The sequence below is a fragment of the Myzus persicae genome, unplaced genomic scaffold (genome assembly GCF_001856785.1).
Source record: "Myzus persicae strain clone G006 unplaced genomic scaffold, MPER_G0061.0, whole genome shotgun sequence".
In the NCBI taxonomy this organism is placed as follows: domain Eukaryota; kingdom Metazoa; phylum Arthropoda; class Insecta; order Hemiptera; family Aphididae; genus Myzus; species Myzus persicae.
In genome coordinates, this window is record NW_019100802.1 from 131,957 (window position 1) to 156,402 (window position 24,446).

Genomic DNA, 24,446 nt, shown 5'->3' on the forward strand with positions numbered 1-24,446 from the left:
ATAATTGGACACAATTCATGGATACAGATAAAAAATGGTTATAGAAGTTAAATTATCTATATCCTGCAAAATATAACACTATAGAAATAATAATTCCTATACAGGTTTTACTAACCTAGAAATAATAATTATTACTTTATATTTTTAATTTTGTGCCGTTTCTGAAATTTCTATTTCAATTCAAACTTAAATTTAAAAAATCGTCACCTTGAAACTTATCGGTGAAAAGGTTATGGGTGGAAACCCATAAACTAATAAAAAAACGTTTAACGTTATATTTTTTTGAAAAAAAATGTACCCATAATTTATTTATCTAGACGAATTGGGTTTGGGTTAAATAACACAATTATTTATCTAAGATATTACTTCAGATAATCAATTTAATGTATTAGGTCCCAAGATAATTTATTCAGATAATTTATCTAAATAATGTTCAACACTGCATATTTTAAGCTGTTATTTTTACAATACATTTTTTAAAAACTGTCCACATTGTGTTTGAATAGTTGAATATTATTTTTGATATGTAATTACTATTTTTAGATTATTTCACCGACGGGGTTTCATAAATAATATACAAAATTACACAAATTCACATTATAATATAGACTAGAGCAATTATTAAAGTATTCAACGTAATGAATAAAAGGTATTTGTAACATACTCCATTATCCAATACGTGTACCATTTCGATACTTTTATACTATAATATATTTTTTTATTTTTAATATTGATTTAAGGCCCGGCAACTATGGCCGTTAGCTGCTTGTAAGGGGAAACGATTGGTTTGAAACACGTATTGTATATGTGGCAAATATTCTGTTGCTAAAACCCTGGGTGGTCACCTATCTGAGAGCTAGCAACGCTGCCGGTGTGTACACTCAGATAGCGTACGCAACTGAGTGTAGACACCACCACACACCACTCCACAATATATTATTTTTATATTTGTATAAAACATTAAAATAAGAAAAATTATTATGTAATAAATGACATGCTAAGGGGACTCACGTATCTTCGCATGTCTATTTATTTACTGTGGTTTACCCATCTTCTCTAATTATGAAACTATATCCTTAGATTATATCCATACTAATTAGTAATCCATAATGCATTACTATGGATTCAATTTTTTTGCAATTATCACCTATACATTTTTAGAATATGTAAAAAAAGATAGTAGTTAGAGAACTCAAAGTTACCAAAAGTCAAACAATTTTCTCAATGAATATTTTTTTATCACTGAAATGTAAAAATAAAAATATTGTTATTGTTGCCAATAATTGATCACAAAAACCGAAATAAAATTAAGAAGCTAGCTGATGTAATTATATATTTTATTATAATTATTAATTTATAGGTACCAAATTATACTTTAAAGCAGTGTTTAAATTTTTTTCAAGTACTTACCTATACAATGTTTTAGTGGTCCGTTTCATAAATAGTAGCCCTTTTTAATACTTAAGTTGTAATATTCTTATGGAACTTACATCGTACTTTTTAGCTATCTTATATTTGCCCTCTCTATTACTTTTTTTTTCACCGCGAACTCTTGAAGTTTTCAAAGTTCATATTTTTTCCATTCCGATTACCATACTTATTTGATAAAAAATCGAGAACGTAAAATTATCAATTGTTTTATGTTACACATACATATTATATTATATTATTATATTTGGTATTGCCATAATGGGACAAACCGTTCGGTTGACGTTATGTCGTATTGCAGGTCAACCGTAGCACGTCCGGTACAATACCAACCGGTTTTTGGCGAGTTTTGCCGAGACTATTATCAAATCGTAATGCGATCGTCGCTATACTCACTATCACAACTTTAGTAGTGATTGTCTAGTAAACGTATTCAGTACTCACTACTCTGCACTACTCGGTACATACTACTCTGCAGTAGGAACGTAATCAAGTTGGGAGTAGGACATAGCCGTGGCGGCTAGGCTCACCCGCCGCTCACCACTTACCACTCACTTGTTAGTACGTAGTTTTAGTAATGGAACGGATCGCCACGCGTTTAGTTTGTACGCGTGTCAGTTGAACACCAGTCCGCTGTCGGTTCGATCGGTACTCAGTGATGGTAGAACTATAATTTTTCGATTCTGCGATCGGTAAAACATTCGAACGCATTTCGGCGTGTCTTATTCGACACGACAGTGGTGTGTGCGCTGAAAAACTTATTCCATTCCCGGTAATAACAACTTTTGTCTGATAAATTTGCAAATTTTTAATAATGGTTATAATATAATATCCTACATTATCGATACAAGAGCAAAAACTATTCACCAATTCACCATAGCCTTGAGAAAGTAAAAATATGATAATTATTCGGATAAATTTTCAGCTGTCATCAAGGTTTCACAATTATTATATTTTACTTTTATATAAAACAAATACCTATTGATGTACATGTTATTTTTCAAGAAAGAAGAGGTTTGTTTGATTGTAGGGTGCAAATTATTAAAATATAAATACGACTGTATTTATAATAATATGTATTTGAATACTAAAAACGTGTTCCGGTTGATTTCGCTTTAATATTATGTAGTACCTAATGTATGAACTATGAAAAACAGTCAGTTTTAGGTACTTTAAATCTTACTCAGAAGTTATCGATAAGTGTCAGAAAAAAAGACATAATCAGTATCATGTAAATATAATATAAAATGTATTACTTACATTTATTTGAAGTTCACGATGGTTACATTTTTTCATATCATAAAGTAGCTTATAACTAGTACTACGTATAATATGGTATATTATAATAAAAGCTCTTCGAAGTGATAACATCTTCTAAAGATACATAAATGTACAACGTATACAATTAACATGTTACAATATATACCAATATTCTATAATAACCATAAAATAATTAAATTGAAAATATCCTTTAAACAAAAAAAATCTATTCTATTTAGATTTAATTTTTATAATAAATATAAATTATTAATGGCATGCGTAGACGTGAAATGTGTATAGTGATTATAATAATAATTTGCATTATTATTATGATTTATGACAACACATTTTTATATATAATATAAAGCCTTTATAGTGTATACGGTAACAGTACATTGTAATTGGTAACAATTTGTAACAATTACAAAATATATCTACTGTTTTGTTTTAATTGAATCTCTATATCTCTATATTTATTATAATAGTTAAGACGTATAATACTCCACACATTATTTGAAATTGCAGCGTCTTGCGTGTCGCATAATATCGTGCGCACGTTGGTAGATTAATGATCACGCAAACAAGAAGTTGTAAGAAAACAAATTTATTTTTTGTTGAATATATAATATCTACATACCTAGATACCTTAAATGTAACGATTTCTTATGTGCATATTATGGAGTATGTATAATATTAATATACTAAAATATCTAAACGATTATTATTTCACTTATTTCGATGACTTACTCATTTTTATAATGTTATTATTTTAAATACTTTATTTATTTTAAAAATATTAAATTCTTTTAATCAAGTTTAAACAACATAACAACAGTTTTATAAAATAGAGCTCAACAATTTTTATACGACATTTTCTGTTTTATAGGGTCCAAAAATATATCATTGTTTTGAAAATTATAATATACCTATAAAATATTAAAACAAAGAATCAGTCACATTATTCCATTACAACGTTTTTAATGACATTTTAAATAACTATGTGGTACATAATGAAAATAATTGTTGTCGTATTTTCAAACCTATGGATATTTATATGTTTTGGAAATTCCTTCAGCCTTTTACGTGAGAAATGATCAATACACCTTTCTCAAAAAAATAGTGTATAAACGTGATATTCTACTAAGTATTGGTTATGTGAATACCATTCAACTCAAAATCTATTTTCTATATTTGTACACTTCTTTCAATTATACATCCACTGAAGTTCACATCAAGATCATAAAATTTAAATCAAGGCTGGTTTCATATTATTGAGCTAGTGTAGTTTGAAAATTTTAATTGTATTTACCTACAGCTACAGAGACTAACTAGTAACTATTTCAACAAAGTTTAAAAAAAAAAAATACAACTAAACAAATAGGTAGTTAATCGAGTTATTTTTAAAAAGTGTATTCATTCCTGTTATTTTGATCTGAAAATAAACTGTCGTGCATAAAAAAAACTTGTATTGCGCCTGCTGCCTGCATCGAACTTTTAATTTTAAAATTTTTGCCTGTTGAAAAGTTGGAAAGTGGCTTTTGATGACAGTAAATTCTTTTTTTCAAATCGACGTAATAGTTATTATTGACAGATACGTTAATTTCTACTATAAGTAGGTTACCACAGTAAAAACCTTATAATGTCAAAAAATTTATACCGCTTCTCTTGAAATAATTGTTTTATTTTACCACATAGTTCATAGATTAAGTAATATTATAGTTTGTACTTTTCGGAAGCCTTTTTAATTTTTGGATATTTTTTCAAGTATTTTTCTAAAAAAAACCCCAAGTAAATTTCAGGCCAATTTGAATAACTAAGTAGATAGTAAAAAAATGTACTTTGCTATTTTCACAAATTACTTATAAGTTATAAGATAACATGCAAATAATAGATATTTTTTAAATGGATAAAATATAACATTACATATTTAGTATTGTGGTTACCAATTTAACATACTTACATGTATATATATATTCATAACTTTTGGGAAAAAAAATTAACAAATTAGCATTGAAGAACTACGCCATAGGTTATCACTTAGTATATTTCATCTCTCAATTTTTAGTAACCGCTTTATATCTTAGAATTGCATGTTTATTTGACATTAAAAGTTCAAAACGTGTTCAATTGTAGTTATATATATATATATATATGAGAAATGTTGTCATAAAGATTTATGATTGAATAAATGAATCTCTCAAATACTGTTCATTGGCAGATGTAATAGGTTACACGTAATTAATATTAACGGTTTTTTACAATGCGTTAAACTATATTAAACCGATTTCTGTGGACCTAACCCTTTTACTGTTATGGACGCACATGCGCTTCCACTAATGAGAAGATCTGTAATTGATATGCACATCATTATTATGCATCCTATCATTTAAAAAATTGCCATCTTCATTAATGTGCTGATACAAGAAGTTATTAATCAACGGTAAATAATCGCTTCTTTGACTTGACCAATTAGTGTTTGCTAAATTAATGAATAAAATAATATATTTATTTTGCATTCAAAAAATTTTTTACTTATAAGTTAGCGAAGTTAGTTAGTTGAAATTTACGAATAATGCATTTTATAATAATAAAAAAAATCTAATATACAGTTATAACATGTCATATTTGTTTTTTGTTCTCGTTATTTACTTTAATATTATTATTTATACTTCAGAGATAAGATAAAAAATAATTTAACTTAAAGTAGGTATTGAAAATTATAAAAACTAATTCTTTCCAAATTTATTTAGATTTTGTTATTTAACTACTATTTATTCACGTGTTATTTGAGTTAGAGTAATTTAACAATATCGAAAATATGTCGAGTATAAAATTAACATGGTTAAAATTTTGTTGAAAACATATTATTCGTAAATTTAAAATTACTCTACCTTTGTCAACTTTATAATTAGAAAAAACTGTTTATACCAATTATGTTATTAAAAAAATAGTCTACTCAAACTGTAAAAAAAAAATAGAGTTGATGTTTAAATATCGTGAGTTCTATTGAGCATATGTGGTATGTGTGTACGAAAGGGATAACAATTTGAAATTATTACAATTTTTAACTCCCTTTCACCTCTTGAAACCCCATTTCAATCCAAGGTGATCCAGCTGAATATTTACTAATATGTTTTGGAGTTGAAATATGTGAATTTATTGCATATAGTATATAACAATATATTTTTATTTAATCAATATACAGTTAGGAATTGTACTCGTACCATATTCAAGATTGCATGTGTTCGTAATTTGAAGAGAAAAAATATCACTGAATCCCTCAACTAAATTTTGTATAGATTATATATTGGACATTTTTGTTTATCTAATTCTATAATTTTTACACACTTTTGTTTTAAATATTATCTCTCATTAACAAATATTTGGTTGAATTATGCGAGCTATTACTATAATTATGTATCTAAATGATTTATTACATGCCAAATGGTATGGCTGAAATTGTGAAAAATATCAAAGACTAGGTGACTCAACATTTTTATAATTTGTCTGTAAATTATTATTATTTACATACGTGCATTACTTGAGTTGATTTTCATTGTAATATATGTATTAATATCATATTATTTAAGTAAACAGTCAAAAGTAATATTTACACGCTTTGATATATCGAAATAAGTTTTTATATTTTATGTTATTTGTGTGTTTCAGAAAGTACCTATCATTATCAACACTTAAATCCTAAACAGCAAAGAGATAAGAATAAAAAATGAACAAATATCTGTTTGGGGTCGAGGTAAGTTACATTTTGAATTGTTAAAAATTAAATTTTTATATTATAACGTGTGTATTATATATTTATTCTTATATTTCTATATTATACATGTATAATATATACTTATAATTGTAAATAAAACATAAACGTTTTAAAAGTTAATAGTAATATTAGTAAATATATACATAGGTTATATAATTCATCGACCATCATTAATTTTGCTATATATTATCGTATATACGTGTATAAATTATAATTATTATTCGTGGTTGAATATCCTCATAGGAGCGGCCGGTATTAATACCTACTATCGGTTATAGTGTCAATATAATATTATACATTTAACTACGCAGAACTATTATGTACATTTATACAGAGTGGTCCATTTAACAATAAAAATTATCATTATTTCAAAAATATGTGGATAATTCAAAAAGCATGAAATTCTAAACATTTTAACTGCCTTTTTTAGAACTAAAACGGTTGGTTTTTAATTTTAAAATCTGAAACTAAATATACTAAATAAAATGTATTTCTAAATACCTACGTATAATTATATTGAATGGATTTATATTTTAAATGTTTAAAAATTAGATGATAAAAGTAAAATAATAATATTTTATACGTCAACGTCGTCAACATTTCATGCAATTATTTTGTTTCTGCAGATAATGGAAATAAAAATTTAGTTTTCATTTAAGAAACAAAAGATTTTAGTGGTATTATCAACATACCAATTTCATAACAAAAGAATTATAAATATCAAAGAAAGTTATTGCTTACGATTATTATTATTATTATTATTATTATTATTATTATTTACGTAGCGATTGAGCGTGCGCCTACATAAGACAGTACAACACACTTTGCAGGAAATAAGTTTTTTTTTTATGAATCTTGCAGAATTATTTTAATTTTAAAAACGTGCCGTCTACACACTCATCAAATCTAACCTTAGACATTGTTTTCGTTATAAATAATTATTTCGCAATCGTAGACCGTTTGTAGATATAGCACACTAAGTAAAACATTGTATTAAAATAAACCTAGATTTAAAAAAATAATTTAATGTTGAAATATCATATAGATGTCAATGACGTTAAGCATTTTTTATGCACCCTGAAATCGATATATTGTGTCCATATGAGAGGGAAAATTTTGATTCTGAGCTCATCATTTTAAGAAACATAGGTAGTACTTATACAACAAACATAAAGTTAGCAATATGAAATGTTGCGCATATTTTTAGATTTTATAAACAACATTTTTTGAATGAAGTTAATAATTTTCAATACCAACAATTGTATCGATTATCTGAATTCAGTAATGTTATGTTAAACTATACCGACATACCGTATTCGGAGGATATCAATAACAGGGTCAGTAATAATACCTCTAGACATGTTGTGTTCATGTACATGTACGATATATATCACATCATATATTATAATATGTTTCATATACATTATTGCATTGAGTATATTATGACCCTTGTTTTGTGTTCGTGTGATAGTGGTTACGTGCTAGGCTAGGGGGTGAGTTGGAACAAACATATATACCTGCATGGTACACATGCACTGTTCTAAGCAGGGACCTATATATTACATTAATCATAGACAAGTTTAAGGCTCCTCTGACAGTTTATATTTCGCATGCTTCTCACTCTTTAGCCCGAATTATTTAGTTCTTTCCTTTCCACCTGTTCGACTTAAATTATTTTTCTGCTCGTCACAACGGCACCACTATTCTTTACCGCCTATTTATGTACAACGATTGCATTTTATGTATGTTCGTGACTTCCACCAAGGTTTTATGTCAATCGTAAACGTGAGTGAACGTCTTTTGTTTTATGGGTTTTGATTTGATTTTAAATTAAGTAAATACAATTATTTAATAACTTTATCAGCCGATTCAATTTATTGAATTCTTAATAGTAACTGCACACACAATTATCACATTAAAAAAAGGATTCACTTCTATAGAAGTACCTATTATACATTATATTACGAGGTTCCGGTGGTTATTTATGAACATTTTTAAGTTCAATCTTTATTTTTTCAGTCCAAGTATAAACTTATCTATTTTGTTGTATTTTTATTCATTATTGTCATATCCATTTTTTAGGTTTTTCCTTTTTTTAAAACAACATTTTGTATTTGTAATTTCTTACCATAGAGTAAAATAATTTTTTGAAAATGTTGATCTTTAAATATTAAACTAATTTTTAAATAAATAATAAGCATAGTTAAATATTTAAATACTCATTTAAAGTTTTATAAGTCCCATATCATTTTATTGGGACAGTAGACAGTATTTTCCACTTACCTATATGTAATCCATTTTATAAAATTATGTAAAACTTAGTTTGTCGTAGTATAACGAGCATTAAGTTGTACAAAGACGAAGAATGATCATTGATCAGCCTAATCTAAGAATTAAAAATATAAAAAATCATATTTTAACTCTGTATTTAATTTAAAAGTAAAATTTGATTTATAATCTTAAAATAATTGGTTTAGTAGTAGGACTATGTTTTACCATAAAATAAAAATAGAATAACTACCCCTTTGCCCTTATGAGCTAAGGCCATATTTATAGGAACGATGGTCGAGTTAATTATTATAATTTTCCATCTAAATTGTCGAAGGATAAGTGAGAGAGGGGACTTAAATAACGTGCTAGCGATAATTTCCTTCTATCATGCTCCGTCGATCATGTTGAAAACCACTTTGTTTCATTATAATTATTCGGTAGTTTCGGTGACCTATTAGGAAACTTAGTGACCCTTTTCACACGCCATTAGAATACTTATGTAACTTATGAAAATACATTTTTCTTCGTTTATTTGAATGTTTACTCTATAAATATATTAACATTAAATCGATATTTATATTTTTTAGTACCTATATATTTTTACCTAATACCAATATTAGATAAAATATAATTGAACATAAATATTTACATGGTAAATTATAGTTTATAATTTTTAATACATTTTGAAATTTAAAATTTACCATACACTTCTTCTAAGCTAAATACTTTCGAGAGACGTATTTTTAAATAAAATATAAATACCACATAATAGTTCTGTAAATATATTTGGTTCTATTTTAAAGTGCAGTTGTGCAGTAAAGCTATAGTAAATAATAAAACAAATGTAAAAATTTAGTTCAGTTGTGTTAATGTTGAGTGAGCACTGAGCATTTTAAAATGTTACATTAAATGTTAATGTTTACAGTTTATAAACACTTAATTAAGATTCACCTGATAATATAATCAGTATAAGTTGTAATTGAATACCACTACTCTTAACTTATTTTACTCTTAAAATTATTTTTACAATAAAATATTTTTCTTATTTAAAATCCATGCATTGTTCTAATTTTTTATTTTATTAAGCTTAAGTATTTGTATAAAATATTTACATTAAGTATACTAGCGATAATTGTATGCAAACTATTTGAATAACATATACAGTTTTAAAATAGTTTTTATACAAATTATTAAGGACTTAATAAAATATTAAAGTAATTTCTAAAAGTTATTTAGCAACAGTGTTTTTAAAAATATATATATGAAGACAGAATACAGAGTACTAGATACATAAAAGTTTTTTTTCCGTTCATCGTTATTTGGAACGTCTAGTGTCTAGTCTATATAAATTAACAATTGTTATAAAATGTTGGTAGAACAAATGTTGGTACAAATGTTGGTAGAATATTAGACTGGTGTAACTGTTTACTCATCTATTGTCTTTTCTTCCATTGTCACCTATGATGTTATAAAATATCTATAATATAATCTTTATCCTTGATTTTAAATATTTATGCTATATTGCATTCAAATATTCAATAAAACAAAAATGATTTAAATTTCATGACATAAATTCAATGTTTCTTTAAAATAATCTATAGATCACAATCTATGGTAATAAGAGTATGAAACGCTATTGTATACATGTATTAAACAAAAACAAATGGGAAATATTCAAATACATTTATTATATAGGTACATAATTTTATGTTATTCTGTATTCGTATATCTGTTGTATTATTATTCAAGCGTGATTAAGTACCATTAACAAATTATCGCTAGTACTCGTAGAAAAATACTACTTTTTTTAAACATTTTAACCGCTTGAATATTTCCTCATAAATATAAAAAATTATTGATCGTGTATTAACTTTTTAATATTAGGTTTGTAATCATGCAAATTAATCTATTAAGAATTACTTTGGATTAATCAAAAATTATTTTTATTATTTTGAATAGAAGTTATTTTGATGGATACATATGGTATCAAATTAATAAATAAGTCTTATTGTTTAGTAAAATTATTTTTTACTGTGAAGTTACACAAATGAAAAGTGGTTGTGTTATCACTTATCATTTAAATCTGCAAAGTAATGTATCATTAATCATAATTTGTATATCTATGATATCTGACCTAAATTATATGTCTATGTTGCCGATGATTTTACAACTAAAAATACCTTATATAATGTTATGTAATAACCTAATAAATATTATGTAATATATTTACCTACTTACAATCTTCTATATATTTAAAACGGAGAGCTATTTCAAGAAATATTTCCGAACATATGGGGTTGATTTTTATGAAAGCTTTAAGTTGTATTCACAAACTTAACAAATATTAAAATAACTCTTTTGACATAAAATATAGGTAATGTTGGAAATCGATTTTTAATATTCATTTGCTTCATTACCTGTAGCCTGGAGATTTCTATTTTTTTTAAGCTTTATACAGTTTTGAATAATTGTAAGCGTATTTATATTATATACTTAATACTCATTCCAGTAAATTACTATAGGGGTTATGGGTCACACGAGGGTAATAATGTCCATTTCATAAATGGCTATGTAATACCCTGTAATAGTGACCTACTCGACTCCTGATGCGCCTACGGCAGACTTGTGACTCGCTTGCCTACCTTTTTTTGAATGATTCCAACAGAATTGGGATCAGTAAATATTCTTAAAAATATCGATACCGAAAACAATCATGAGTTGATCAAAATTCTGCCAAAATTTTGGATCAGTGCCTATAATCAATTTTTGTTTTTAGAACTAAAAATCAATGGATAATATTGGGAATTGACATTCGATATTATTATTTAGAATTGAGTATTGAAAGAAAAAATCAAAGCAAAATTTTAAATAAAAAATGTCGATTGTCCAATCAACAGATTGGGACGAATTTCTTCATACCTAATTCGGTGAATTTTACAGTGGATATACCGATTCTTTCGCTTTCACACTGGAATCGATATTAAAATCCGAATCGACTCAATTAAATATATAGATTAATCCACCAACCAGGTCCAAGTGATTACCCAATCTATTACACAAAATCAGTATTGAGTGCAATTACTAGGGGTACTGGGGCTGTTCCTGCAGTTAGGGCTTTTAAGTCATACTAGGTCGATCGGTTTAATTTTAGATAAAAAATATGTTATTACAATCTAATCTACTGACATATTTGTCCAAATGTGTTTTTGATAACTACTTACTATATACTTTACCAAACTGATTATTTAAAAATTATATTTAGGCAGATTTGCGTAAAATGTGTTTGCACCCCAGCCGAATGCCGACACTGTTTATAAACTGTAATTGTATACCACCAAATAGTACATAAGTATTTAATAAGTTTATATTATATTATTAGATATGGGCTAAGTAAAATAAATTTAAAGTTCGACGTAGTCAGGTATTATGAACCTACAAAAAAGCAATGGTGATACGTTTAATTTAGAAGCAAAGATGTGTATTTTGATAGGCAGCCCTCAGTAGAAATTTGATAGTGACAGCTTGACCACAAAAAACATAAACTGAATAAATGATTATAGCCCGTGGCCGCTAAATGTGTATAATATATGATTAACAAAAAGTGCAAATTTTCCTACAGGTAAACTATTTATTAATTTATTCCACCCAGTAACATTATTTCTCGATCTTGTGTGACTTACCGCCTTTTCCAACTCCAAAAGTATGTCCACCTCAGACGTTCGAATCAGTGGGCTTGGCCATGATCACTGTGACTTTCATCAGCGACCATAAAATGTTAGGGTTTCTGCGACGGCGACGGCACACAATGATTTATACGACTTCGATGAGAGCCTATCATTTTAGCCGCAGCGCCACTCAAAAATCTTCGCGACGTTCCCCACTTTATTATCGATAGAACCACTGAATTCTCGTCCCCTTAATAATCGGTGATTGCCGATACTTCGAGATGTATATTATTATATTTGTGTAGGTACTTCTATTTTATAAGAATACAGATAAATATTAATATTTTCTTGATGTTTTCTTCAAATCTTCAGCTCTAAAAAGTTATTATTGTAATCGATATACATTAAATTTCAAAACCAATACATTCTTTAATCGGCCCAAAATCGATCTAAAGTAGATTAGTATTTACAAAAGTTTTTTTTGGATCTCTCTATATTGAAAAAAAAAGATTTTTAAATCACAATACAGTAATATATATATATATATAACCTATATTGATTATCTCTAAAGTCTAATTATAATAGTTTCATCATTCTCGTTAAAAACTTTTATTTTAATTGTCTTCGATTAAAATTAGACTTTTAGCCTTTAAGTGTATCTATAGGTATTTTGTTGTAACTAGTGATCTTGTATTATTTACTTAAAAGTTATAATACATCACTTTGATATAGTAAATTGTAATTTTAATGGTTGTTTTTTAAATAATGGATAATATTATTTTGTAAAATAAGAATTATCTATATTTACACATTTTGTAATTTGAAATACCACTAATAAGTAATTACTTATTTTATACTATAGACATAAATAAGTAGATGCTTCGAAGAACTACTACTTATGATATATGATATGGATCCAAATACTTCAAATCTATAGAATAAAAATATAAAAATAAAATAATAATGAATAGGGTATTTATTTCAGAACACTTGTTTGTTCTTCAGTATTTTAAAAAATTTACGTATTTGTAGATACGTATTAATTGATTTCATGACTATATCTTACTGTAGGGGCTATTTTTTGAGTTAAAAAATTTTCATAGAATTCATCCTCGAAAAATGTTCTATCATCCGAGAATAATTAAATAATAATAATTTTAACTGTTGAAGAGCATTACTTATTCAATTGCAATACACCCAATAATTTATCTGCGTAACTGCCAACTAATACGTAATCATAATTCTTTGGGTACGTACGTATTCATTGGCAGGTAGTCATAGAAACAGTCACAATGTTAATTTATAGTATTGTTGTAAATTATAATCCTATATAGTATAATAAAGATTAATAAAATAACATTAATTTACGTTAACCTATAATATATAATTAATGTATAGAACATTATGTACTCAATAATTGAATTCAACATTTCAGCTAATACACACAATATACAATGTACCATCGGTTTTATTAATAAAACAAGTATGTTGGAGTTCTAATCAACTCGTATATTAAACTACACTATACGTCTATACATCATATTTCTAAAGTACCTATTATAACTTATTATGTATATTAATATAATAATATTATCTTAGTATAAAAATAAAGTATAGTCCATACATTCGAATGTATGACCATCACTCGCTTGTGTTACTATAGATGATTTCTCTTCAGCTAACTTAGTGTAATTAATAATATGAGTTAAGGCTTATGATTACACTTATTTGTTATAGAAACCGCACAATATAATACATAGTAATAAGAATTGTTAGGCTTTAATAAGAATGCAAAAATTAAAATCATTAAAAAGACAATTCTATAACATTAATCATGTACCTACTGGAAACCAGGTAGTAATGAATATTAATAATAGTTCTTCTACAAGGCTAATATAGATATAAAGTATACTCTAACCTTATTCATTAGATTTTATTATATTACCTATGCCGTTTTGGTTTTTTATCTCCCTCCTCAGGTCACCACGAATAAAGTAATCCTGTTCGGTGAATATCACCTAAGATACACACTCAGTATAAGCAATCATATTTATACAAAACAATTTCGTATCCAAAAAAGAGAATCACGCAATATTATTCTATAGCCGCTACAGTTAACAGCTAAAGGCGTCTGGCCAATTTTTTTTTCTTTCGTTCGCTTCTCCAATGAGTTCTCGTTTAATATTACACGCATTACTATATACACGCAGGTCTGGCACAATAATATACTAAAGATTTCACCAAATAACATACACATTGGTTACTCATTACTCATTAGTTAACTAGGTACTAGGTATATGTTTATACCATTCAGTGCATGCCGTGTGTGTGTAAATACAAAGCTTTGTGGTGTATGTGTATGTAATATGGGCTATTCAGGTGTTGGTGTCGACGGTTGGTGTGAGGAGTAATAGCAGCCGGCACGTGGTATCGCCGCTGCACGCCGCGGGCCGGTCTGGTGGAGCGCCGTGCGACGGCACCGCCCGCCGTGGATTCGTTGTATGAAAGTGTCGAGCAGCAGCGGCAGAGTTTGTGGAGGAGGAGGCGGAGGCGGTGTTTGCGGCAACGGCGGCGGAGACGGCAACGACGCTGGAAGCCGCGGTGACAGCGGTGGTGGTGGCGGCGGCGGTGCGCCCAATAACAACAGCAACAACAACAACAACAACCACAGCAACCACAGCAGCACCAGCACCAGCACCAGCACCAGCACCAGCTCCAGCAGCCCTCCGTGCAGTGAGGGCGGCGGCGGCGGCGGCGGCGGCGGTGGTAGTAGCGGCGGCCTGGTAGCTGGCGTGCTGGTCAGTGATCAGGGCGAAGTGATCAGCGACCGGTATGTGGGCGTGGCGAGGCAGTTCGCGTCGCGTCAAGCGTCCGAGCGTGGCTCGACCAAGGCCGACCAAAGCGACGGTAGTGACGACGAGACCACGCTCAGGCAGATGCTTGTGAGGTAAGCTACTACGCACCATCACCATAGTTGCATGCTTGCCGACTACTTGACAACGCCAACTAAGCTGCTATTATAATCGTATATTATACATTTTACATGATATTGACTCCCATCCGTATTATTATTATTATGTGACCATATTAATAGAAGCGACACTCAGCGATCCATAATATTATGTATTATATTGTGTACTGTGTATATTATAACAATATAGAGAAATAGACGCAGCCGATCGGCTAGTAATAATCAGACTAGTCTGTCCTAGAGAGCCTATATTAAAATAAGAGAATGAATCCAATTTAACCATACATTTTAAAGTATTAATTATTAATTAGAACCTATCATAACATATTATTTATAAGACAATTTTTAATTATTATTGTATTCATGCATCTGACGGCTGATAGTGCTCTGGACAGTAAATGATGGTTCATTATTAACTAGTGATACAACATTAACCAATCAGAGTGCATCAGATTATGTTCTGCTCTCTTATTATATATACAATATAATATGGCCATATAGGTTCTTTAGTCTATCCTAGTGATCTGTAAGCGAACCCCCCCCCCCCTTTGGATACCGATAGGTTAGGCCGGTGCTTCTTCTACTGGCCATACTATTGCGCTATTGTACCATTATGATGTACACACGTGGTACTAAAATGTAAAACTCAAGCCTAAGAAGTGGACCCATATCAGATATCAATAAAAAACAATTCGATAAATGTCGCGTGCGTGGTTTCGTTATCCAAGGCAATAAGGCATCTGCGATCGACTTGTTCCATGCAACGAGTGGCGAATGATGGACATTTCGCGAGGTTAGGTTAGGTTAGTCTTATGACCGCCATCAATTGAAACAGTACATATTGTTATTACAACTCCTGACTTAAAGATAATATCTAGATAGTATTTAAATTCGGTGAATACTAACATCATTAGTAAAATCACTCAAAACAGAGACTTTTTCAAAAAGTGACGCTTCTATTAAAATTATATTTTAGTATAAATAATAATGCCTAACGGTCATCCCTACCCAACCTGCTCCTGCAATGACCATATACGTATGAATGTAAAATGTGTAGGTGTGCATTTATGTATAACAGAAATGGACAACTCAACGTTTCTGCGGAAGTCCAATTTTCAAAACTTTAAAACCTAGAGGGCTAAATCGAAAATAAAGGGTAAATTAATAATTTAGTTGTAGTTCAATACTAGATAAGAACTAACGCCTATATTCTATAACAACGTAATTTATAAATACAGATAAACAATAAAATATTATGAAGTAATTTGAAAGTGTATAGCGAGGACCAGACATTTTTCATTATATTTTTATTGATCTTGGTTACGTCGGCTCCTGCCTCTAGGTCATTAGTTATTAATCTACATTATATTTGCATATAGCTTACATTATTGTCTATGCTTATATATTAGATTATATAACTCGATTTCCTTTAAGATGTTGATGATGCTGATCTTTGGTTGGATGTCGGGCTGTAAGGTTTTATCCTAATAATAGATGTGGTATGTAGTGTTTGTTTCTCGAGTCTTCGAACTTAAGGCATATTATTTTTTTTTTTTTATTTGTGATCGTTATTATTTTTTTTATTTTTTCCTTTTTTATGACACTATGCATTTTAAATTCCATATTTAAAAACAGAATTTATGTGCTAGGATTATTAACAAATAAGACAATTTTAAAAATATGATGAATTTTAATTTTATTTATAATTAAATATCCTATCATTTTATAAACTAGCAAGATAAATTGGGAGACTGGTATCCACCTAAATAGTAAAATAATAAGCAATAAAATATTTCATTATTGGGATATAAATATATAATATTCTCTAAGTTTTGAACAATTTGGTCAGAAAAATTCGTTCTAGATGTCGATATTTTATAGTAACGTATACGATGTATACTAGACGAAACTCATAAGCTTCTCAATAATATACAATATTGAATATACTCATGCATACATGTTTGGCCAGTCTTGTTGTTTATTTGCAGGGACTGATTTGCAGAATCAACAAATAAGAAAACTTTTATCTAAACATTTGGACGAATCTTCAAGTACTTATGAATTCATTCTTGGAATTTGAAATTCGTCTATAGTTTTCAAAAACACCAAATAATTGTTTCTCCAGATATTTTTATTTTTATTTTTTTCAGCCTAATATTATACATTAAAATATGGGTACAGTATAAATATAGGTATTTCTTGAATTTTTCCGTTAACTTCCTATGTATATTATGAAGATTTGTCATAACTTGTATAGTCGTCTATATTATGATTTACAAACTATACTAAAAATAAAAAGTTGTTGAAACAAGCACTTAATTATTTAAGTTTAATAAATGTAAAAAATAATATACAGGGCGATTCACTAAACATACACACCCTTCCCATTTTTCTTCTTCAATAATACAGTTATTCAAAATCTGGTTCTTGGAATTCTTAAACAATATACTCAAACAGCATATTTACAAATTATTCAGATTTTTTAGTACAACAGGAGTGTCTTCTGGAGATACAAACTTGTGTTTTTCAAACAACAACCACCCATGAATACAATAAATTATTTAGCGGATAATTTTTCTTAAAATGTTAACGTATCAAAATCAAAATTATAGCGAGTTCTTTTTGGGTTATTTAACTTTTTGTACTAAGGTTAATATGTTTATTGTCTATGATCTATTTATTTGAAAGATCCGGTACTATGGTGATTTGAAAATTCTAGTAATTAATGTTAATCTACCTATCAATATTTAAATAATTTATAAAAATAGTATAAGTATAATAAATACTAGATCCGATATAACATATTATATATTTGTACAATCATTTTTAAGGACTATTATCCTTAATATAAACATTTTAATAGGTAACTGAAAAACTACTCGTTCAAATTTTGAATTTGATACATCAGCATTTTAAAATGAAAAATATCCTCTAAATAGTTCACAATAAAGAGGGAAGGTTCTCATTTGAAAAACAGAAGTTTATGTTGCCAAATAACACTACTTAAGAAGTTATAGGTACAACAGATCTCTAGAATTTGAAAACATGGTGTATCTAAAAATTCTAAAAATCATAGTTTGAAATCAATTTAAATGAAAAAATGGAGGTGAGCATGTTTGGTGAATCACTCTGTATACATATTTAAATTGTATTGCTAAAAATGTTTTTCATGTAATGTAGATACATTTTTTTTTAAAACAGTTTTTTCTAATATTTCTAATCTCACCTGGTTTGTGGAACTAGTAAGTTGCCTAAACTGTCTAGTTTTCATCATATAATTTACTATGTAAATGATTAGGTGTTCGTTAGTAACCGCACCAATTGAAAACAGTTGGTCCGGTTTGACTGATTCTTTTTTAAATGATAATATTCCGAATGAAGTTTTTAATGGGGAGGAAAATTTCAAATGTTGTTAAAAAAATGTAAAAATGTTGGAAAAACTTAAAGGCCTTTTTTCAATGTGATTTTACTATATAAATAGTTGCTGTTGGTTGCATATTATAATAGTAGCAAATTAGTGGAAACTAAATAATAATTTTAATATTTGATATTTACTATATTTTTAAGCCGTGTTGGTTTATCTGAAGTTAATAGACTCAAAAACTACTGGATGTTTTCAATAAAAAGTTATGCCAATTGATTTCACAAGTTTTAGAGGGTGTTTATGGTTATAAATGATAGGTTTATACATTTTATTTACGAATATATAAATAATATGAATAATAATAATCCTTGGCACGGGTAACACCGAGTGGAACAGATAGTTATAAATAAATATAACTGTTAGAACAGTACAGAATTAAATAATTATACCTAGATAACTTTTGCAAAGTTTTAATAAAATACGATAAATTAATGGAATTCAATAAATATTTTAAGTGTTAAATTAATGTTAAAAAGATTTTTTTTAGTCAAAAAATTATTTTAGACTTAATATACTTGATGATAATAAAACAAATTAAATTTTGTAATTATTTAGTAGATTACCAAGTGCACAGTGTCATAGATACATTTAGCTGGCATGTTTAAAAGAATTAATTAGGCATTGTAAATATTATTATAAAATATCATAATACCTATGGAATATTATGATAAATTATTTATGTATTTATTATTTTAACTAAACTCGTGTGACTATGGATATGTTTATTTCTAGAAAAATAAGTATTTTCATTTTAAATAATTGATGATAATATTTTTAATCTTAAGTAAACTCTTTTGATAAATTATAATATGGTATAAATATAAACACAATCTACATTTAACTGTTTATGTAACAATAATGTATAGATTTTATTTACATTTCTTATTAGTCATTAGGTACCTATAGTATTAGTAGGTATTAATGTTTAATGTTATGTTAAAATCTTGTTAGATTTTCTTATTATTTTGATTGCACTTTTACAATAATATTATGATGATTATTTTTTATAATTATTTAATACTTATTATTTATTAATATTGCATATTTAAGTGCATTTCTGATTTTTTACTCATTCTAAAAATTAAAATAATGATTACCCTTACAAAAACATCGATAAATAGTTTAAAATTGACTATGGTTTCTCTAATTCTATAGTTCAAAACCAAAACGTAAGTGATCTTAAACTTTTATCCCTCGTCTCTTGCGCGTATAACTACTTAACTTATATTCATATGTTTTATAGTATAAACATATACCTACTATGTGGTACTAATATTTAGTACTAGTTAAAATTTCTCTTAGAAAATTACCTATTATTCAATAGCATAGACGAAAAATATAATTTTAATACTACAAAAAAAAACTTTGGCTTTGTGAGTAAGCACTCTAAATCGCGTGGCTCTAATATCTCTGATGTGAAGGCCAGATTGCGGTTGCCAGTTGTAGGCCTCGATGCCTCATAGCCCATTGCAGTTGCATTATTGCTCCACTCCGTTGCTTATTATGATGAAATGAATAAATATGCATATTATTAATAAGTTAAGATGGAAAATTATTAAAATAAATATATCTCCAATAAAACTATAGTATAGCTTAAATTGATTTAAATATATCTTCATGCAAATGTAATCAAATATGAATCATAATAAGTGGAATTAAATATGACTGTTGATTGTTCACCCGTCATTAGAATTAGAAAACTCAATTATCAAGTAGGTACTTAATTTATGTTTGTATAGTATATTTTTATACATTTATTATGTCGTTGCATCGAAAGCATAAATTAAAATTAAAAATGATACAACTATCCAAATATTTGATTAAATGTATTGTAAATGCATACCTAATAAATAATATTATTGGTCTAAATATTTTATTTACAAATAGGTAGGTAGGTAGGTAGGTAGGTAGGTACCAAAGTTAATCAGACACTTTACAAATCTGTAACGATCTTTCGAATTTTTAATAAAAACACAATTCATTGAGTTAAAATTCTATACGTATAATAAACTTATGATTTATGTCACGGATTCATCGAAAATGTTTTATATAAAGTTGTAACTCGCTTACTTTATATTGTTAAGTCTGCAAGTTTTCAAATAGGTAACTATACGTTAAGAATGTTTTACTTGTTTAGAAGACGTCCTATGTTACCCTTTCCGATCCGGTTAGCGTCCCCCATAAGCTGCTTTCATCGATCGAAATACCAGACGGACACTTTTTGTTAAGAAATCCAAAGACTTGTTCCTTTCTTTATTTAAGTCCCGCATAACTTTTGAGGTTACTAAGATGAACAAAAATAGAGAGAAATTTTTTTATTTTTAAATCGTCCGGAGACAAAATGAAAAAGTGTCACCACAAGACAATGGTAAAAGTTTTATAAAAGTTCAAGAGTTTTGAACTGTTTGACTTTGTCAACAGAGCTCTTTTATAAACAAAAAAAAAATTATAAAAAAACTTCCTCTTACTCATTTTTCTTTATTTTTATGAATATCATTACCAACTTAAAAAGTATATACACAATAGTATAATGGCGCACGCACACTCTTTGGATTTAATAGGTTTATTTTATCACTATGTAAAACAGTTGTGTATAGAACAAAAATAACATGTATCATATTATATAGGTATTAGGATATAAGAGGTATTATTTACATAATTAATAAATTACTTAATTGTAGCATAAGTTGTTGAATTAAATTTAAACTAAAATCTATTAAGCTATTAAAAATTAATTTATCAGCACATAAAACATAAATAAGTCCTAAAAGAAATCGTATTTAAAATGTTTATTTGGTAATAATCTATTATATAAATTATATGTAAACGATATTATTAAGTTATTAAACAAAACGATTCTCAGTATTGTTTGGTTTGGGCAGGGTGATTATTTATTAGTTAACTCTTATTATATCGTCAAGTAATAACGTTTTTGTAAGCATATATATTGTTTTACATAGATACCTATTTTGATGTCATAAAATATTTTTGAGAAACGATTACATATATTTTTCACTTTCTTTTATCTTTATTGTTTCTAATTTTCATGATACTTTAATTATTACAACATGCATTTTTAATTTCATATTAAGAGTATTTTTCTTACAATTTTGATAAATAAATTATAAAAATCAAATATCGAAGCAATAGCTTATTACAGTTATAATAGTTTATAACTATAAGTATTTTGTATTTATAAAGTCTCGATGAGCGAACTGGAGTGGCACAGGCCACAGGATATCCCAAAAAATACTGGTCTATACCATTCTGCTTGTATAAACTTTGTACATAGTGTTCATAAGAATTTCAATCAATGTTGAATGTGAATGATTAATGATAACAATAACAATAGAAAATTTTAAAAATACATTTCAAGTTATTTTGCAGTGACATGATATGATATAAAAAAAACATTTGAAAAAGTTTTGAAATAATGAGTGTATAGACACTTTTCAACGGATCACCTTGTACATAATATAAAATGACACACTAAAAAGTATTTAACGGAACCATCGACACACATACAATCACACGCACACACATCATACCCTTGTAACCGCGCCACACGCAGTACCATATGGCATATAAATTATATCCATCTCCATAACTCTTCTTGCGTAGAGCGTGTGTGTTGTGACTTGTGAGTGTGTGTTTGTCTCATACGCGCCCCTGATGTGATTTCGAGCGTTCTCTCTTTCGCGATCTTACCTATATACTATGTGTGTATGTATTTTACGTACACATATATTATATATATTATATAGGATTACTTCCGCATGGTTTTCGTCCGGTAATGCCTGATGTTTGCTCATGGAATACACGATTACAATATAGGTATATATTGGATGCTGTATGCGTTGCGAGCAAAAGGTACGCTTCTTACGCGCCGTACATACGAAACAATGTTACATGCACACATCGTATTCATATATAATAATATATGACATGCAATACATACGTAGGGTACAGTGTTTAATACTACATATGCGTATAATAATAATATAATTTATAGTACTAATGTAATATAATTCTGTGTAATAGGTAGGTATATACTATACACAATACTCAGCACAACAGCAAGAATGTGAGAACCAAAGTTTGTTCTCCGACGCTCGACGGTGTATTTATATAATGGCCGCACGTATACTTTCATCGTTCGATTCGTTCATACATCATAATAGGGAGATTCACTATACGTATACTATTATTATTAGTATTTTTATTATTATACTGGGAGTAAAGCTATAATTATGTGGAATAAATTACGGATAATTTTGACTATATTAATAATTGAAATTCTACACCGCAGTATTTGATTGAGTTTTACCTACACTTTTACTCGGACGTCGGTGACAAGACTATAATTATAAACATCTTTTGTGCAGGTAATCATTCTACACACTAATAACTATTTTCTAAACATCGTTAATTTTATTTAAACTCTATTTAAACTCTATCTGGGTGAACTTAAAAATAAAGAAAGATAAGGAAGTGAGAAAGATAGTCTTTTAAGTAAGATGAATGCGGGAGTACGACTGGGAAACGTTTTAACGTCCAGCTTAAACACTAATATGCCTGTTGTTATTGTTAATAGTATTCCTGGATAGATTTTTATTTTTATTTGTATTTACAAAAGTGATTTATTCTTTAAAAAAAAAATTTTTAGTTAGTATTTTTATTAATTATTAAATTTTTCCAATTTGACATATCTTTATGATAATGCTTATTATAATATTTATATGAATATATTAAAAGCTCCAAACATTTAATCGATTTGTGTTTTGACAACACTGTGTATAATATTGTATAATACAAAAACAAAAGTAAAAATAAATTATCATGAAACAAACGTTTGATTATTATGATAAATAATAAAATTTGATATGTGATTATAATAAAATATAGGTACGTGTACCTTTGGGGGTTAAGCCATGTGTAAAAACAGTTCTGCTCCCGTGTAATGATGCCACAAAGAAAAAAAAGGTACCTACTTAATACTTAAGTATCAAAATATATACGATGTAAAATATTCGTGTTGTGAAATTATAGTGAGCACAATACTGTGGTATTCAAGTCATATATATATTATATATATGTATTTGATAAATAGCCAGTAAATCAGTCCCAACATTTTACTTGTGTGTTTCAAGTAGAATCAAATGGATTTTGCATACCGGCGCTACCGAATAAACATCTACAGGTGTCAGGTCGTTGTAATTAACGCGTTAACATGCTGAGTACGAATTGTTGTTCAAGTATAATATATAATAATTAGTTTGGAATTAGAAATTTATGGTCGGCATAAAATGCAACCTCGTACTACTACAATAGCTGGTCAAAAGAGATTGGGGCAATATTCATGGGTTACGTTCAATTCCGATTGTCTAGACTCAGAACTACAATGTTGTAAACAGTTGAGATCTAAAATATATAAGCCTAGGTATTTACCTATATAGTATATAGTAGGAATAGGTGAATGCGTATTGTTTAAAAATAGTAAGGCACTACTTACTTTGTGGTTGTTGAAAAGAATAACCAGTTAGTTTGAGGTCTGTCAAGCATTGGATTTATTTTATATTGTATATTGATGATACACAAGCGCGGTAAAATAACATCAGACAAGAAATTATTGGTATAACTTCCGTTTGGAGT

General features: G+C 28.0%; 1 protein-coding gene across 7 annotated transcripts in view; it reads left to right on the plus strand.

Annotated features, from left to right (window-relative positions):
- The first annotated feature begins 1,913 nt into the window (after nt 1-1,913).
- The window catches only part of LOC111043114 (glucose transporter type 1), a 41,526-nt gene continuing 18,993 nt past the window's right edge, over nt 1,914-24,446 (plus strand). For 6 of the 7 annotated variants that reach the window (XM_022327944.1, XM_022327947.1, XM_022327945.1 and 3 more), the window contains exons 1-2: nt 6,352-6,442; nt 14,779-15,346. In XM_022327944.1, coding sequence (XP_022183636.1) covers nt 14,901-15,346 — 446 coding nt within the window. In that variant the 5' untranslated portion in view covers nt 6,352-6,442; nt 14,779-14,900. Of the gene's footprint in view, nt 2,201-6,351; nt 6,443-14,778; nt 15,347-24,446 lie in introns of those variants that run through there. The other variant, XM_022327950.1, reaches the window with a different exon arrangement.